The following is a 20,726-nucleotide window of genomic DNA, read 5'->3' as shown; positions in this document are numbered from 1 at the left end:
ATGCATCGATCTAAGTATCTCGCTGCCACTAACTCCTCCAAATGTTGTTTCGAAGGCATGCAATCTTCAGTGTGATGCCCCCTTTCATCGTGAAAAGTGCAACAATATCTCAGGTTGAATCCCCTCTGTGCATCCGCCAATTTTGCTAGCCGCCGAAAGTATGTCTCGTCTCAACTTTCACTAAGGATGCGATAGATCGATATCTTAAAGACCGTTGTGATACCAGTCCATGCCTTCAATTTTCTTTTGACATCTTCCTCATTGCGAGGATTGTTAGCCCAATCGTTATTACGACTCTTGTTTTGGCTATTGAGGTTGACACCGCGGTTCTAATCTTTTCCACAGTTGTTTGGACGACTATCCTCCTGTCTAACCAAGTGAACCTTTCTAGCACCTCTTTTGTCTGCCATCATTTGTCTTCACGGTAGCTACGGCCGCATCATCTTCAACCCATATGTGCTCATTGATCCTTTGCATGAGCAACTTCATGGTTGCGGGCTGATTCATTGTAAGTGAGAACCTCAGTCTGTGTCCAATTGGAAGACTGCGCTTGTATTGTGTGATCGCCAAGTTGGTGGGGCATTCATGTATCTCGTTGAATGTCTCTCAATACTTGGCATTGTATGCCTTCAATGAGTCGCTTGGCTCCATCTTAACTCCCAAAAGATGGTTGATCTCTTTTGGAGTCTTTGTGTTGGTTTTGAATCAGGTGATGAATGTTTTAGCCAACTATTGCCACCTCTCAATACTCTCCTCTAGCAGCCTCTCGAACCACTTCAGGCCCAATTCTCCTAAATTCGTTGGGAATATAAGGCACATCAAGGCGTCGCTCCGCTTATGCCCAGCCATAACTTGCCGATGATGGCTGACATGCATGTGCAGGTCTGTATTTCCATCGTACAGTGTGAACTTAGGCTAGTAGAAGCCAACAGGAAGCGAAGTGTTCTCAATCTCAAGGAAAAATGGCATGGTGCTTAGCCTCGCCAAGTCTCGATCCGCAGGCGCATGTACCACCATACGAGATGGAGGTATTACGACCTCTTCACTAGTATGGATTCTGGAAGCCAACCTCTATAGTGTCAGCATCCTCTAGGCCTCCATCTAGCGAGCTCGTTCCTCTAGAACATCCCTCAGGTCCTCCAATTGAGCTGAGTCAGAGTACTTCGATGTTGTAATCAGACATGAAAGGCGGTAGCTATTGTCTCATGTGCAGGATCTCTCTGCCAGCAAGACGGAGTCGCCGACTTCGTAACTCTTGGTGATGTAGAGTGAGGGCGTCTTTCGTCCACTCCAACTGCCAGAACGATGGGGTTGGGCATGCTCACAATGGTTTCCTACTCCAGCAACGCCCTTTCCCTTAATCTGCTGCTTCATGACCTCTATCACCGTCGCCATCTTCCGAATAATGGCATCTTAGTCTCTCAACTTGTGCTCCAAATGTTGAGTTTGCGGCCCTCTCCATCATTGGCGCCCTTCAGGGCTCTACGAGTGCTCCAAACTCCTAGCGCGCTTGTCACGCACGTCTCTGGGTAGCCCTCATATGGAGGTCTCTAGACCAACCATCGTCGGCACAACAAACAAGTCATCAAGCCTTCAAACAGACTCGGGCATGATATCGTCGACGGCGAACAGTGGAATGTTGTTCACCATTAAAGTTGATCATAAAAGCTTGAAGGACAAGGTTTTGTATGTCAACATTCCCACAAACAGCACCAATTATACGGGGAAGAAATATCCGTAGTCACCCGTACGCCTTGCTACTAAGCTTGCCTCGCTCTGAATGAACTCCGACCCACTGCGAACAGAGCAAAGGTGAGCTATCCAGCGGGTGGTTTGCCGAAAAACCACTCTGACGGTCAAGTTAATTTACTTGATGAAGAAGAAGGAATACAGAGAGAGAGAGAGAGAGAGAGAATGTGGCTAAGGTTTGCTTATCTTCCTCAAAGCCTAGTCATGCCCCTTATCTAGGTTGGCCTTGCAGCCCAAGATTGTGCGCTCACTACTTCTGTCATCCTTTGCTGGACACGTGGCTGTACTGCCCTCTCTCATCGTTACAGGTGTGCGCGTTAATACTGCCAAACAGCATTGGGCAAACTACCAAACGGTGTTGAAGCGTACTTTTTGCGGATTCCTTGCCATACTCCATTGGGCTACGTGGAATGCCCCAATCGAACAACCACTTTTGTCAACTCCAATCGTGCTAGCTTAAGCTGACCTCACACCGAGCTAACTCAGGTCGACTTCCCGACCGGCTTAGCAGCTCGGTCAATCCTTCCAAGGCATTCTGTTCCTACCCCGGATCCAGCTCGGTCAATCCTTTCGAGTAACATTCTTTTCATTAGTTCAATCTGAAATAACAGCCCTGTCCTAGCTTATCTCGTCCACGATCATGGTCTAGATCTAACCCGACCCAATACCATAGCACATCATTGGCTCAACCCAAGATCTAAGTTCGCCGCCTAACATGGTTCATCATTCGAAGCGAGCTATCTCAATTGCGCGATCCAAGACAGAGGCCCACGTAATTTTAGCTCGATCCATTATTCAGTAGAAATTCCCCTCTCAAATATTGTAACACTCCGAAAACAATTCCAATTTAACAACCATTAAGAACATGCTCCATAGTTCCCAACAACACAAATCAATCCCAATATTTCTCTCTCATTGAACTATATATTTCAACTTACAAAACTACATATTGCAGTTCATAGTTCACTAAGTTGTGAAAACAAAACCATTGTCCCTTGAGTTTACTCATTACAATGTGACCATTTAATACAAGGAGGCACAAATCCCAAAAATAATAATATAGAAGTTCAACAGTTACATTATAACTTCAAAGTTCACAAAAATTAAAGTCTAAAAGGGATAGTCATCCTCTTCTTCATTGGTGGGGTTGTTGCTCATCGAGTCTTGAAAAGTTATTAGATAGGAATGAACGATTGCCCAATAGAGAATATATTTAACCAAGTATATAAATATTTGATTTAAATATATGCATGATTACTACCAATACTCATGGATTCAATGTCTTTGATTTTATCGCACAACACACGACTCCACATTAAATTTCAAATTTTTATGTCCTCACACGGATGGCCAGGGGACACCTCAATCCTCCCACATTTGTCGTCCTCACACAACTGGGCAAGTGGGCACCTCAATTCTCCCCGCACGAGTAAGCAATATAGCACAACAAACCACATTCCAAAGCTAACACTTTTATCATATTACAAGGAATCTCAAAACCCTTCAATTATACTCATCAATTTCCTTTCCCTTTAAGTTATAATCCATGAACAATCTTTAGGGTTACACAATAAATTTTAGGGCTTTTCCTTTTATGTATTAATTTTCCTTAATTTGTGCCTTTTACTATCTTCCATTAATAGATACTCAATCCTTCATCAATTTCGAACAAGATTCACTATCATTACAAAATCCATATACATTTATATATAGAGAGGGCACTGATCTCAATATCTACCCATACCACAAGATTTACACACACTAAAACCAAATTATAGATATAAAAGGGTAAAGATATTCCTACCTCAAAGGTTATTTGTGAAAAGATGAAGACCTAAGGAATGAACTTCCAAAATAATACGATCTAATCAGTTCAAAATGTAGCTTTTGGCAAGATTAACAACTTTGATGAAGGCACAAGCACGGATTCTTGCTATAAATGGATGAAATCTAATGTTTTAATGCTAGGGTTTTTGGAAAAGGTTGATTGAGAGAGTGCATGAAAAAGTGAGCCAAAAATGTGTTTAGATCGCGTTTTAACACTGTTGTCCCGAATAGACCGCTCGAGCGATCTTTCCACCGCTCGAGCAGTAAACTCAATGTCCCAGAAGTATTGTAAAGCTACAGTAAAAATACTGGGAGCCTCACATCTTTGCTCGAGCGATCACTTGACCGCTCGAGCGGCCTCGCCTGCAACCAGACAAGATACTAAGAGGTTCGCATCACTGCTCGAGCGACCGATTGACCGCTCGAGCGGTTTCCCAAAACTAACTGTTACAACTATAATAAGAAGAATAATAAGTTGAGAACATGCATGAAAAGCTAATTATTAAGGACTATAATGGCCACCAATTTGATTCACAAATATGGAATATAATAGCTCTTCCTTTGTTCTGAGAAGATCAAAATGTTGGAATACAATTTTTCATCCTTCTAGGCTATGAAAAAGTACTTAAAAAAAGAGTTGTTTCCATATCGTACCCATATCAAATACCGATATTTCGTAAACATATATGATTCTTGATATTAATTTTGAAAAGTATTGAATACTTTCGAACACTCTAGGTCACATTATTATGAAATTGAAATAATTTTTATATAATATTGTTAGAATAAATACAAGAATAATTTTTTAATATTTTATTATTTCATACAAAAGAGTGTGATTTTATTAACCCTCACCAATGAAATTTTGTTTAAGTACCAAATTTGAGCAAAATAGAAAGGGTAAATTACAAATACATCCCCCTAAAATTTGTCTAAAATACAAAATTGTCCCTCAAGTCTTGGAAAATACATTTCGCCCCTTGAAGTTTCAAAACGCATGACAAATACCCCCTTCTATTAGTCAACCGTTAGGTCAACAATCTAAAAGATCAGTAATCATTTATTAAAATACCTAATGAACCCTCAATACTCTTTTCTCTGCACCCAAAAAAGAACAAGGAAAAAAATGAAAGGGAAGTGATAAGGTAACAGTAGAGGGATGAAGGTAGAGGAGGTCATGAAGTAGCAATGGAGCGATGGGGGATGATTTTGAGAGTTGGTGGAGGTGTTGGTTGTCATGGTGAAGTAGTAGGAAAAGGGGAAGGGATGGCCACTATGTTGAAGAACGAAAAAAAAAAATGAAGAAAAAAAATAAGGAAAAGAGAAGATGAGAGTGAGGATGAAGAAGATGAGGGTAGTAAAGTCATTTTCTTTAGGTATTGGAGGGTAATCAAGTAATTTAATCTTTAATTAACATTGTTAAAAATCAAACTCTAACAAAGGAGTATTTGTGTTTTCTCAAACTAGAGAAGGGAACTTATATTTTAGACAAATCTCAGGAAGTGTATTTATAATTTACCTAAATAAAAAATGAACAGGCGCGTAGGTTGGATGCAATTGTACATAACTTGATTCCAAATTATACATAACTTGATTCCAATTTCCAACTTAACCTCTTGGCAGTTATTCTTGAAGGAACAAAAAGCAAAAATACCATATATATATTTTGATCAGCTACTATATATATAGAAAATGCTACATATAATTCTCTTTCTTACCTCATTTTTTTTTTATTCCTAGACACAAGTGAATGAATCACATGTGCATTTATTGATGTGGATCCCATTGTGTCTTGGAGTTCGAAAATGAGGTAAGAAATGAAATTATGACCCTGTTTGGTGTAACATATTGTAAGTTAAAAACTGATAATCAAGTAGACGTCAAAAGTACCTCTCTTTTAACTTCTAGATAATCAGTTTTTCTCAGTTTATTTAAGTTATTTCTGCTTAATAAGTTGTAAATAGAAGTTACACGAAACAATTTGGCACAAGCTTCCAAATTAAAATTAAAGCAGGTTATGTAAGTTGTAACAAACACCCCTATGCATAGCATCACTCTATATATATACATATTAAGTACATAACAACCAAAAAATTGTCCGCAGCACACAAGTACATATACAGTATCAAGGAAGAATTTACGTACTCCAATTTCTGTCACAAAACAGCAAGATGAACATTTAACAAACGGTGCTCCATAAGGGTACATCAACAACACTGCACAACCCCCACACTTCACTTGCCCAACTTCATGTTCTGAAAAGAAATGAAGAGCAATTAACTTCTATAATAATAATAATAATAATAATAATAAGTGAAAGCAAACCTGGCTTGAAAGTAGACAATAATAAGAATTGAAAATGAAAAAGACTAGTATGAAGGGGAACTCAATGTGCAAGGCTCCCGCAAAAGCAGGATCTGGATATCTTTTTATGTTTCATAATAAAAACTAGTATTAAAAAAAATTAAAAATAAAAGGTTCACAAGGGTGTGTTCCTATGGACATTTTATCTAAAATATTAGCTCTAGTTAAAAGCAACAATATTCACATTCCATTTTTAGCTTCTCACACTCATGTGAGAGGCTAGAAGAAAAAAATTAGGGTGTGAGAGGTTTAAAGGCAAGTGAACATCATTATTCATAATTATTGGATTCAGCAACAGACATGGTGGCTCATTGATATTGCACTGCACCCAAATACGGGACAATGCATGATCAAATGTTGCAATAATATTTCACTTTATTCTTGGTCCTCTGTTTCTTTCTTTTGATAATATGGTGTGGCTTACTGACCTGTAGGAAATATGAGATAGGCCTCGATAAAATTTTCAAAATAAAAAATAAAAAAACTGGAAAGGCCATAAAAATCAGATCCAAGAGTCTAGATATCATTTCAAATCCATGTAGAAGTCAAACTTCTCTAAGATCTCAAATTTGAAAATGGGAAGGAACCTAAGTTAAGACATGGTATGCCACAAGGTCCTTTCACCAAATTTAGGAGAGAAGAACAATCATAAATTCATACAAGGAAAAGGGAAAAGAGAAACAGAGGAAGGGAAAAAGAAAAAGAACAATCAAAATCAGAATACAAGTGATTAGACATGTCAAACTTTTATAGATAAATCTACTATGAACTATTACACTAGAAACTTTGCAAACTGATAGGGTAGTAATGAAAAGCTGGGTTCTGTAATGAAAATCAAATCTGATTATCAGTTCAAGAGGAAGGACCTTAATACCTTCTAGACAATAATTGACTGTCTGACAGCATAGGCATCTAACCAACCTGGCTCCTCGAGGATAAGAAAGAAGCTCCTGGCAAGACCCACAAACCATTTGACCCATCTCTGCCAAAATTACACAGCTTGCAGGGTGAGTAACTTTAAAAACCATGTTAACTCAACATATGGGCGCATACGCATATACAACAATACAATTTTGGCACGATGTCCTATAAGATATTGACAAATATAGAAGAACAACGAAATACAATGTTTCAAAAAGGGAACAATAACTATAAAAGAAAGGCAAACCTAAAACACATTATCTTTTGGCTTCCTTTTCTTCATCAAGTCCATTAATTCAAAATTGATGTTGAAAATATTTTGGGTACATTACACCACTAATCCCTATAGTTTAAGCGAAGTTTCACTTTAGTCTATGTAGTTTCAATTTAAACAATTCAATACCTACAGTTTCAATTTTATTGCACTGTGGTCCCTCCGTTACTGTTAGAATTTGGAATGGAAAAAGACCATTTCTAAAACTAGAGCAATCAAAGTGGAATTCAAAACAAATTATAGAGAGCACCGGTGTAAATTATATCAGCGGTCCCTATAGTTTGTTTTGAATTCCACTTTGGTCCCTCTAGTTTTGCACATGATTTTTTCTATTCAAGATGGTAACAACACATGATGGAGGGACCACATTGCAACAAAATTGAAAGTGTAGAGACCAAATTGTGCAAATTAAAACTACCAAAGGACAGAAGTGAAATTTTGCTCAAATTAGAGAGATCCGTGATGTAATTTACCCAAAACAAGTTTATCCTTATATATGACCTGTTCACAGCTTATAGTAATTGTTGGTGAAGTACAGTGATCAAGGAAATCATGTATTGTGTTGTGTATTAACCCAATATTTCATATCATGTTGTGATTCGTAAGATTCAATATAATGAATTACATTAATTGAAAAAAAAATAGAACATGATAAGCAAAAATTCTGCTGTGGAAAGTAAAAATCCAAAGATAACCTTCCATGAAAAATTAAGTACCAAACATTCATCTCTAAAGAAATTGTTGAGATCATAGTTGTCAAATTGGGATTCGAATCGTGAATCGAAATGGCCATATACCAAATCGCGAATCGAATCGAATTGTAAATCGTAAAGATTCAATCACTTTTTCTTAATTACATTAACAAATAAATAAATAAACATATTTACACACTTAGATATTATAAACATGAAATATTTAGACTTAAATTAATGAAAATGCTATTTTAAATGATGATCACGTGGTCTAAATAGGTAAGACGCTTCTATGGCAATAGATGTGGGTCCAAGCCCCACTGTGACCTATGATCCTATATTATATTTATGCATTTATGATATAATTTATGTAAATTCACATCACATCATATATGTATGGCAATCCACATTCATTATAATATGATTCCATTAATATATGATCATGAATAAGGTTCACAACTTAACAAGTTCTAAACTTTTCAAAACTCTAATCTATACTTGTTCCTTGTGTCAAAAAGAGACCTTACAAAACAAAAGTTAGACTAGACAAATTTAAAAATTTCAAAAAGTCTTCATTTCTTCATTAGTCAATCATCATCTCCAAGGTCAATATCAGAGTCATCCTCTTCTTCATCATCTACCATAGTCACTTCATCAAACTCTTCTTCCTCTTCCTCTTCCTCTTCCTCTTCTCCACCTTCAATCAATTCAATTTCATCATCATCTTCAAATACTTTTCTTTTTCCTCTATCGGCATTTAAATTTCTTGGTCCTACATTAATAAAAATAAGTAAGGTTATGAATGAGCAAGTAAAGGTGAAAATATAAAAACTAAATCTTTAAAATTAACTTATTTCAAATATAGAATTATACCTCTTTTTCTCTTTTTGCTACTTGTTGCTCCTTCATCATCTTTGAAGCACTCTTGTATGTCCATCCATGAATGATCTTCGAGTAGACATGGATCCTCTTTCTCAGTAATCCATTCATCATCGGATTCCATATCCGATAAACAAATAGGATCACAAGTCTCACCCCTTTCTTGTCTCTTAATTTGCCTCAACTCAAGTTGAATGTTATACTTCACAAAAACCAAAGCATTCAACCATTGTTGCTCCAACCGGTTTCTTTTCTTGGAGTGCACATGATCAAAAGTGCTCCAATTTCTCTCACACCCGGTGGCACTACAAGTAAGGCTTAGCACTCTAATAACTAGCTTTTGGTAAATTTTCTTTATAAATTTTCTGAACAAATCAAGCACCCAAGCATGCCTATAATTGTACACAGCAATTTCCTAGGCTTTAATTATTGTATCTTTGAAAACCGTCAACTCACCTATGTCACTTAACATTAAGTCAATGCAATGTGCTGCACATGGGGACCAAAACAATTCAGTCCTCTTCTCTTCCAATATTCTATCAGCACCCACATAGGCCGATGCACTATAGGTTACCACTTGAACCACATCTTCTTCTCCAATTTCATTCACAATGTCATCAAGCATCTCAAATAATTTCATAGAATTTTTAATTGCAATGGAGGTGTTTATTGATTTAATAAACACCGTTCCACTTGGACTATTAACAAGGAAATTAGTAAGAGAGCGAAACTTTCCATCAATCCATCCATTGGATATTATAGTGCAATCCGTTTTCTTCCATTCCTTCCTATACACTTCTAAACTTGCATTCACATGATCAACCTCTTTTTTCAAAAAATATACTCTTACTTCATGATAACTATGTGGTTTCAATCCCACACCATACTCGCCAACTGACTTCAACATCTTTTTAAACAAGGGGCTTTTCACTAAATTAAAAACCAATGCATGTCCATAAATGACTCTACAAATATCTCTAATCACGAGCTCCCTTTGCTTTACCATTTGATTCAAGTTTGTTGTTTTGCCCTCCCCTTTGTGACATACGCATCCATAGTTCCCCCTTTGCTTTTCCCCTCAAACATTTTTTTCTTCAAAACAATCAGCATCTATAACATTGTCTTATTTTTTTCCACTTAACAATTGTGAAAACACATTCATAATATCTTCAGAAACTTGACTACAAGCACCAACATTATCATGAGTTCCGGCAAAATGATCTTTCATTCGAATCACCCCACCCCAATAATCTTTTCCACAATAATTACATCTCAAATGAATTCTATTGTCATCTTTGACACAGGTACAATGGTCCCATGTCGGATCTTGTGTCCCATGTTTCTTTTTTCTTTTCATATTTTTATTATCCATCAAAGAAAGAAAAATATTGATTGAAGACCAAAGAAAGCAAAATATTTTTCTAATGTCCCAGCTGCAGCTTCAATACCCCACAGTCCACAGTACACAACACAACAATAAAGTAATGGAAAAGTTTAAAGTCAATATACTATTTTATAATACCTATGAGTTTTGTCTGTTAGTAGCTGAAAGTTGAAGACCCAAGAGGACAAACTTTAATAAAGTTTTCTACAAGTTGAAGACAAAGAAAAAGGACCACCGAAACATATTCCTGCAGCAAAGGGGCCACCAAACAGTGACACAGTGCACTGCATCGAACAAAGAGAAGGAGAAAACAATTAGTGTGTTTGGTTTGAGTTTTCTGGATTAAGTTTTTTGAAAACTGACTTTTTTTATTTTCGTGTTTTTTTGTTTTTAGTGAATATTTTTTAAATTTTAAATATTTTTTTTTATTTTTTTAGATGCACCTTACTTAAATGTATCTAAAAAGTAAAAAAATTGTGAAAAAATATTTTAAAAAATTAATAAATACATAAAAATATAAAAAATATACTGAATTCTTGTATTTTTTTTGTATTTTTGGTACTTAGTGAATTTTTAAAAGATTTTTTTTACAATTTTTTTTATTTTTTAGGTGTATTTATGTTAGGTGTGTCTAAAAAGCAAAAAAATTGCTTAAAATATTTAAAAAATTCAGTAAAAACAAAAAAACACGAAAAATAAGAAAGTAAAATTTTCTAAAAAATATTTTTTGAAAAGTGGAAACAAGCGTAGTCAATAGTTTTTCTAGGGTTGTCTTTTGGGAGTAAATAGAGACAGTGGGTTAGGTTTGTTGGATTGTCGTTTGGTCTTAGAAGACCAGGCAACCCATCATTTAGCAAGAAAAAGCAAAAAAAAAAATGGGCCAAAAATCGATTTTTCTTCATTTGGGTCCGAGAAATCTGGGTTGACCCGTGACAAGACTGAATTGCACGATCTAACGATTCTGCAATTCGTATCGTGAATCGTTCAATTCATTTGCGATTTTGTGCCATTTGCGATTCCTTCAATCTATTCGAATCAATTTCCAGGTGTCTCAAACCGAATCATACAATGTACGATTAGAATCGCGAATATCGTATGATTCTACCAACAAAGGTTGAGATGTATGCCTCAAACCAATGGGTTGGATTTTTTTTTTATGAATTTGTAATTTTCTTTCATATTGTGGACGGTTTGTGGTGAGATCTTCTAGGAAGATGGGGGGCATTGAGATGGCAGGAGAGCATCAAAGATGGTGAAGGTGACAACTGAGGCGGCCTTAGTGAGAGAGGGAGAGGGTGGCAATGGAGAGAAGCTCTACTCTTTGTAAAGGGAGTAAAGATGATCGAGGATTACTTGGATGCCTCAATGAATGCATGGAAACCCCTTACATAGGAGGGCCAAACAGCCCAACCCATTTAATTCAACCTCCTTTTCCTCCTACGCAAATATATTGAAAAAAAAAAAAACGAAACGAAACGAAAAAAAAAACAAAACAAAACTTTTGGAATCACTTCAGTTTAGATAACAAAATTTACTGTTTTTGAATGAATGTATTGAAGCTCGAATAAATCAGCTTAGGGTATAATGAGATATCACCCCTTATTTATACATGAAGATTAGGGTTTACAAACACGACAATTACAAGATGATCCCTGAGGACATAACAATGATAACAGACCCTACTGCCTTTCGGCTAATAAAATACTAAGTGACTTTCGGTGATTATAATATGCCAACACTCCCCCTCAAGCTGGTGCGAAGATATCTCTCATGCCCAGCTTGCCTAATATGTCATGAAACGGTTTATTCCCAATTCCCTTGGTGAGAATGTCAGCAAGTTGTTCACCAGACTGAACAAAAGGAGTACAAATGGTACCACTAGTGAGTTTCTCCTTAATGAAGTGGCGATCAATCTCAACATGTTTTGTCCTGTCATGTTGAACTGGATTGTGAGCAATGTTGATGGCGGCCTTATTATCACAATATAACCACATGGAGTCCGTCTGAGCAATACCTAGATCACTCAACAATAATTTGATCCATAAAAGTTCACACACACCTTGTGCCATAGCTCTAAACTCAGCTTCTGCACTTGACCTGGCAACCACATTTTGTTTCTTACTCCTCCAAGTAACTAGGTTGCCGCCGACAAATGTGCAATACCCTGAAGTTGATCTCCTATCAGTTACTGACCCAGCCCAGTCAGCATCTGTATAGGCTTCTACACGAAGATGATCATACTTTGAAAAATACAGACCCTTACCAGGAGCAGACTTCAAATACCTCAAGATTCTCATGACAGCCTCAAAGTGAATCTGATGAGGAGCATGCATAAACTGACTAACTATACTGACAGCAATAGCAATATCAGGACGGGAGTGAGATAGGTAAATGAGCTTACCCACTAATCGTTGATAGCTCCCCCTATCCACAACTTCTCCTCCTTCATCATCTCCCAATTTTTTATTGGGTTCCAGTGGGGTGGCACATGCCTTGCAGCCAAGCATCCCAGTTTCCTTCAACAGGTCAAGCACATATTTTCTCTGTGAGATAAATATCCCATCCTTAGAGCGAGCAACTTCAATTCCCAGAAAATACTTCAAGCTTCCCAAGTCTTTGATTTCAAACTCTTTGGCTAAGTATTTCTTTAACAGAGGTATTTCCTCACTATCATTGCCTGTAAGAACTATGTCATCTACATAAACAATAAGTGCTGTAGTCTTTCCGCATGAGGAATGTTTCACAAACAATGTGTGATCTGCCTGACTTTGTTTGAAACCATATTTAAACATAGCCTGAGTGAATCTTTCAAACCAAGCCCTTGGAGACTGTTTGAGACCATATAATGACTTCCGAAGTTTGCATACTTTCCCTTCTGTTTGATGATCCTCAAAACCCGGAGGAATGTCCATATATACTTCTTCTTCGAGGTCACCATGGAGAAAAGCATTCTTGACGTCAAACTGATAAAGCGGCCAATCTAGATTAGCTGCTAGAGAGAGAAGTACTCTGACTGAATTCATTTTAGCCACAGGTGCGAAGGTCTCCTGATAATCAATGCCATATGTCTGAGTAAACCCTTTTGCCACAAGTCTTGCCTTGTAACGCTCAATAGACCCATCTGCTTTGTGTTTCACAGTATATACCCATTTACAGCCCACAGGTCGTTTGCCCGTAGGTAACTCAGTCAATTCCCAAGTGCCATTCTTTCTAAGTGCTTTCATTTCCTCAATCATGGCTAGTTTCCACTCAGAGATAGCAAGAGCATCCTGAAAATGGTTAGGAATGCGAACAGAGGAAATATTGGACACAAACGCTCTATATGAGGATGACAAATGAGAGTATGATACAAACTGTGAGATAGGATGTTGAGTACAAGATCTCACACCCTTCCTTTTGGCAATAGGAACATCAAGATCAATGGACTCACGAGATTCAAAGTTACCTAGACTCTCATCAGAAGCAGGAGATGGCAGTGGAGTAGCAGAAACAGTCCCTTGTATCCAGTTAACTTGTTTTCTGTCGATGTCCCGGACATAAACATGCCCATCCTTATTCTTGGTGACAGTGGGTTCTATAGTTCCAGTAGAAGAGGGGGGTGCAAGAACAACTGGTTCTACCATAGGAGGCACAGGACTTACTTCTACCATAGGAGACACAGGACTCACTTCACACCAAGGCTCCCCCGGAAATGAGGACGGTGACACCGGAGAGGACAAGATATAGGACTGGGACTCAAAGAAAGTGACATCCATGGACACAAACCATTTACGGGAAGGAGGGTGGTAACATTTATACCCCTTTTGAGTAGGAGAATAACCAAGGAAAACACACTTGAGGGAGCGAGGGTCCAACTTACCACGAGAGGGAGAGTGATTATGGACAAAACAAACACAACCAAATATTTTGGGAGAAATAGAAAACAAGGACTGAGAACCGAGGAGAACGTGAAGCGGAGCCTGTTTGTCCAAGACTTGGGTAGGGAGACGATTAATAAGATGGGCAGCGGTGAGAACAGCGTCGCCCCAATAGGGTTGAGGCACGTTCATAAAAAAACACATGCACCGAGCCATGTCAAGAAGATGCCGATTCTTGCGTTCGGCCACCCCATTTTGTTGAGGGGTATTGGTGCAAGAGGTCTGATGGATAATGCCATGAGTAGAGAAATATTGTCCTAACCCAGAATCTATGTATTCCCCACCATTATCAGAACGAAATATTTTGATAGTGGCCCCAAACTGAGTACAAATCATCTTATGAAAAGTGCGAAACACAGAGAAAACTTCACTCTTATCTTTCATGAGATACACCCAAGTAGCACGAGAAAAATCATCAATAAATGTAACAAACCAGCGATGACCTTTCACAGACAGAACACGAGAGGGACCTCAAACATCAGAATGTATTAATGAAAAAGGAACTAAGCTTTTATTCAAACTGGGAGCAAAAGAAACTCTATGTTGTTTTCCAAGTTGACAAGACTCACAAAGAAAGTCAGACACATGATGATTTGCGAAACTAGAAGGAAATAAATGCTTAAGTAAATGAAATGAGGGATGCCCAAGACGCCGATGCCATAACCATACATCAGCGTGGGTAGTAGAAGACGCGGTGGAAGAATAAGCAAGTTTGTCCGGTTGATCTAGGAAGTAGAGACCATTTTCTGCACTACCACTGCCAATCGTCCTCCCCGTGACAAGGTCCTGAAAAAGACAATGATCAGGAAAAAACGTCACACAACAATTCAAATCCTGGGTAAGACGACTTAAGGATAACAGATTAACAGAAAACTTGGGAACATGGAGAACAGAAGATAGATGCATGGTAGGAGTGACTTGGACTAAACCTTTTCCAGAAATGGAAGAAACAGTTCCATCGGCAATCCTAACTTTGTCCTGACCTGAAGAGGGCTTATAGGCAGAGAAAAGATCAGAGGAGCCAGACATATGATCTGAGGCACCAGAATCAATAATCCAAGGCAAAGATGTATGACACAGGAAAGCACAAGGAACAGATGCTAAGTTACCTGAGCGGGCAAAGGACGAGGAAGCGGTACTGAGAGCAGTAGAAGATCGGCGGTCCAACAATTGGCGCAAAGCATCCTCCAGCTCAGTATCAGAAGCTTGGGTAACAGAAGTAGAATTAGAATCAAGGGTATCAACGGCACTAGACTGATGAGCTCGGGAATAGGAACCACGTCCTCGAGAGTGGCCTGACCGACCTCCTCGAGAACCTGACCGATCACCTCGTCCCCCAGATGGAGTTCCATGAAGCTTCCAACATGTCTCACGAGTATGCCGCGGCTTCTTGCAATAATCACAGAATATAGACTCCTTAGCAGCAGACGGAGGAGGCAGGCTGAGGCCATCTCGGGGAGTAGACAGTAATGCGGAACGGTCAGTAGAGACAGGGGACATCATAGCTGACCGACGACTTTCCTCATTTTGTACATAGGCAAATGCCTCCTGTAGTGAAGGAAGGGTGTCCATACTCAGAACTCGACCCCTAACTGGATCATACTCCATATTTAGGCCGGCCAAAAATTTAAAGACCCGTTCCCGAGCAATGAACTTCTTGTACCCGACAGAATCAGTAGGGCAAACGGGCTTATAGTCTTCCAGGTGGTCAAGGCGTTTCCAGCCGTTGGTGAGGAAAGTGAAGTACTGAAGAACAGTCTGCTCCCCCTGAAGTGTGCTCTCAATAGAGCGACGCAACTCAAAGGCCTGTGAAAAATTTCCTTTGCGGGAATAGGTAACAGCCACAGCCTCCCAAATGTCCTGGGCAGTCTCCATAGACAAGTAGCCCTCACCAAGTTCTGGAACCATCGAATGGATAAGCCAACTCATAATCAAAGAGTTGGTAATCTCCCATTGGTCATAACCTGAGTCAGTGGTACTAGGCGCCTGTATCCTGCCATCAACATACCCCATCTTTCCTCTACTTTTCAAAAACAAAGTCAAACTTTGAGACCATGCTAGGTAGTTCTGACCATTAAATAGAGAGGTGGTGATTTTCAGACTAGGGTTGGGATTCTCAGTCATGGTAGTAGGTAGAATGAGACTCACTCTTTGGTGTTTGAGACGAAGAGGACACACTAGTGGAATCTGTCATGGATACAATACTACCAAACCCACAACAAACTAGTAGAAATCACAAACCCGGAAGGTGGTAGTGAGATAACAGGCACAATGACCACTATAAAGACATATCAAAAATTAAGAAATGATTTTTTTTTTTTTTTTTTTTTGAATATATATATATATATATATTTTATTTCATTTCATTTTATTTTATTGATTTATTTATTTATTTATTTATTTTTATTTTTATTTTTATTTTTTGTTTTTGTTTTTTTTGTTTTTTTGTTTTTTTTGTTTTTTTGTTTTTTTTTTTTTTACGTTGATTTATTGATACATGTCTTTATATATATATAACTATATATCCTGATATATATATATATATAAATAGAGCCGGATATATATAGAGTTATATATATATATAGATTTATATACCTCAGTGAGATCAGAGGCTGAGGACGAAGAAGACGAGCGACGAAATGGCTGGAGGAGGTCGCCAAGCTGCGGTGCTGTCGGCCGAGTGACGATCGACAGAGGAGGTCGACGAGGAAGATGGCTGAGGAAGACGAGCTGAGGGAATGAGGAGATCGACTGAGGAAGACGGCTGAGGAGATCGACTGAGGAGGATCGACCGAGGAAGACGGCTGAGGAAGATCCACCCAGGTAAGCTTCGAACCCTAGAGTGTTGTTGTTGTTGGTGAAAAAGGTCTACCAACGAGGGTGAGCCGAAACCCTATAGGTTTAGCTCTGATACCATGAAGCTCGAATAAATCAGCTTAGGGTATGATGAGATATCACCCCTTATTTATACATGAAGATTAGGGTTTACAAACACGACAATTACAAGATGATCCCTGAGGGCATAACAATGATAACAGACCCTACTGCCTTTCGGCTAATAAAATACTAAGTGACTTTCGGTGATTATAATATGCCAACATGTATACCATGTTTCGGAACATACATTCCAAAACTTAGTTCGCCAGGATATTATAGTTTTCTGGTAATATTAGTCAAACCATTGGGTCAGCTCAACTCTAAATAGGTCGATCATCCTCCTTCATTCATGAATACGAAGGTATCTTAAGTCTCAACAACCTCTACATCTTATGATTAGACCCGGGGATTGTATCAAGGGAAATGCAGTGATATATGTATAATAAATCCTTCGAGATGGGATGTGTCTTAGCCAAATTCTCTCCGTATGACTAGTCAATGTGGTGTTTCCTTGAGGGCGTAGGCTGAACAATCTTAACCATCCCTTAACTCTAGCCTCCAAGCCACATACTTACAGTGGTCCTAAGCGAAGATTCCTAGGTCGTGCTCCCAACCTAGGTATGTGTAATGGAAATGAAAATTCCTTAAATCATTGAAGAAGAAGAGAAGAAGGCACAAGAGAATCATGGTTTGCTAGGAGGATCCACCAAGGGTATTGAGATATGTTACTACCGAGTTGGGGTGGCCAAGCAGAGATGCCTCAACCCAGCCAAATGATGTAGCCCATGCCTCAAGGGTGAACTATGCTTTGTCTCGTTCCATAGTGTCATGGCTCAAAGCTAAGGTGCCAAGTGTGTTAGTTGTCAATCTTTTACAGATTTGACCAATCTCCCTTTCTAATCTCCTCTCTGATCTCTCTTTCACGCTCACCCTCACACATACACGAATTCCACACCAATGACTGCCATCGACCACTACAATCACAACCTACCACCACCTCCTCCACAACCACAACACATTCATGAACACAAAAAACAGTAATGCCATGTCTATAACCCACCACCGCGTTTTCTATGGCCATAACACAAACACTATAGCCTTGTCAAGAAAACCCATTATATTAGTGTACTAAAATTACCAAATTACAAGGCTGTTATAATTTTTGACCACTCTATGGACATAGGAATATGCATGAATATAAATTTGAGAATGTAAATAGTTTTTGGTGTGGCAAATATATACGTAACAACCATTTGAAGATTAAGGGGTTGTTTGGAGTGTCCTAAATAAGTGCACTTTTTGACTTTTTGGACTAAAAAGTTGAGGAAAAAAATATGGTTGTTTGGTTTAATTTTTTGACTTTTTATGGAAAAATGTGTATTAAAAAATTGTATAAATTAGTGTGTAGGAGAATATTAGAGTGTGAGTTGTACAGCTGTCATGTCTGCAAAGGTGGAATAAATGCTAAGAAGTAATTGTCTACTTTTTGGGCATTGCACTAGACGATACTGTTCGGCTCGTGGGGGCCATCACGGGTCCAGTTATGATAATCTGAACTGTTCAATGTGTAGAACTCGTCGAGTACTATATGCCTATAAAAAATTACATTGATCGAATATGGATAGCTATCTGATCAGATTTGTTTTTTTTCCAACCGTTAATTATAACACCTTTATTTTTTTTTATACAAAACTGATTTGATCGTGTAGTTATCAATATCCGATCAATGTGATTTTTTACAGACATATAGTACTCTACGAGTTCTACACATTGAACGGTTCAGATTATCAAAACATGACCCGTTATGGGCCCCCACGGGCCGAACAGCAGTGTATTAAAATTGCACCCCAACTGTGCAATTTTTGTTACACAACGCAGCACGGATCTGAAGCTATCAGATTGATGTGTTGTAATTTTGTGTGTAAAATTAATTTTTTAATATATTTTTTTGGTGAATAGTGATAATTTTTTAACTTTTTGAGTAACTTTTTGACTTTTTGTCTTTTTTGTGACATGCCAAACTTGGCCTAAAGTTGATGCAAGTAAACTCAAATGATTCCAGATTTGGCATAAAGAAAACTAAGAGAGAGAGACAGAGAGAGAGACTTGATCTTGAGGGTCTCTCTAGGAGAAGTGGACTGAGATTGTTTGGTACATTTGCAAATTACAGAGATAACGATATGAGTGGGACGGCAGTCATCTAAATATGGTATTTGCTTTAGATTGAAGACATTATGATGACTCTTGGAGTATTAAAAAATAGATTTAAGTAGCAGAATTGTGAACGTACCTACAGCCTCTTGCTTTGGCAGCTCTTGCTGGAGTTGTGTGCGAGCAGCTTTAGCTGAACCTGTCACCCAAAAAATTAAATACAGACTAAAGGTTAAGGAAGACTTTGATAATCAATCACTAGAAGCCAACTTGAGTCCAATTGCAAGTTGAAGTGACAACAGTAGATGGCATGACAATCATTCTTTAGGTCTGTATACCTAGGATCCCAATGGGTCAGTAAGGGGTTCATGTTTCCCATCCGTCATATTTTTTAGGTCATTAGTCAACAGCTCCCTGAACAGCGAAATAGGGATGAATAAACTTTCTTTGTGTAATGATTGAAGAGGGTGGGAGTGCTGGCTGACAGTAGGGGAATTGCACCAGAGATGGCGATATAAGTGGGAGGGCAGTCATATAATTATGAAATTTGCTCTAGATAGAAGACATTATGATGCCTCTTGTAGTATTAAAAAAAAAAATCAAGTAGCAAAATTGTGAATGTACCCATACCTTCTTGCTTTGGCGGCTGTTGCTGGAGTTGTGTGTGAGCGGCATTACCTGAACCTGTCACCCACAAAATGACATACAGACTAAATGTTAAGGAAGACATCAATAGTCAATCACTAGAAGCCGGCTTGAGTGCAATGCCAAGTTGAAGTGATGACAGTGGATGGTATGACAGTCATTCTTTAGGTTCTGTATGCCTACAATCCCAGTGGGTCAGCAAGGGGCTAATGTTTCCCATCCGTCACACATTTTTTAGGTCATTAGTCAACAGCTCCCTAAACAGCAAATAGGGGTGAATAAACTTTCTTTATGTAATGATTGAAGAGGGTGGGGGTGATGGCTGATGGTAGGGGAATTGCACCAGTGACTCGAGTTAGCAGTTGTTGGTGGCGGGATTACAGAAGTGTAGAGGTGGCTCAGGGCTGGTGGCAAGTTGTTGAGAGGTTCTAGGCATCAAAGCGAGAAAACAAGCAAAGAAAATTCATTATTGAAGATAGATGAATTCATGGTTGTTTCAAAGAAAGATTGGAAGGTCAAAATTGATTTCCTTTTGTAACCAACGCATGTCAATAGGATGATACAAGCATAACAATTGATGAACAGACATTCACACTAGCCATAATAGTTCAATCTGTACTATTTGGAATTTAAACTTATTGGGTTGTGGAGGTGATTGATGATGGATTTGTAAAGAGAGAGATTGAAGAAAAAAGCAAGCGGGGTATCAGGTTGTGATCTGGGGTCATTGAAGAAGATGCAGGTGGGCTTGAATTTGGTTTGTTGAAACTGAGAGAAAGAGTCATCTTACATCAATTTTTTAAGTAAGGCTTTTCTAATTCTTTCCCAAAATACCCATGATTTTGTGACTCATTTGCAACAGTGTCTCGTGTAAGGAGTGTGTAAACACACATTTTATAATCTGGTTGCTAAATTATAGTCCAAGAAAAAATATTGTACCAAAAGTTTCACGATACACTTCTATTATGCACTGTTATTTTTTATTTTTATTTTTATTTTTTTTATGTAGTGTTTAGGTTCTACCTTATTTGTACTTCATGAAATAT

At 38.3% G+C, this 20,726-nt stretch overlaps 1 protein-coding gene across 4 annotated transcripts in view; it reads right to left on the bottom strand.

Moving 5' to 3' along the window:
* Positions 1-20,726, bottom strand: part of LOC114313575 (uncharacterized) — a 49,103-nt gene that overhangs the window by 23,138 nt on the left and 5,239 nt on the right. For all 4 annotated transcript variants that reach the window (XM_082887848.1, XM_028259946.2, XM_082887850.1 and 1 more), the window contains 4 exons: positions 19,666-19,719; positions 19,175-19,234; positions 6,815-6,922; positions 5,722-5,831 (listed from right to left, as the gene is read on the bottom strand). In XM_082887848.1, coding sequence (XP_082743974.1) covers positions 5,722-5,831; positions 6,815-6,922; positions 19,175-19,234; positions 19,666-19,719 — 332 coding nt within the window. The remainder of the gene's footprint in view (positions 1-5,721; positions 5,832-6,814; positions 6,923-19,174; positions 19,235-19,665; positions 19,720-20,726) is intronic.

This window comes from Camellia sinensis, chromosome 9, assembly GCF_055761805.1.
Source record: "Camellia sinensis isolate YWXY chromosome 9, ASM5576180v1, whole genome shotgun sequence".
NCBI lineage: Eukaryota > Viridiplantae > Streptophyta > Magnoliopsida > Ericales > Theaceae > Camellia > Camellia sinensis.
Note: the sequence above shows the minus strand (reverse complement) of the source record. Positions and strands in the feature narration are given on the sequence as shown.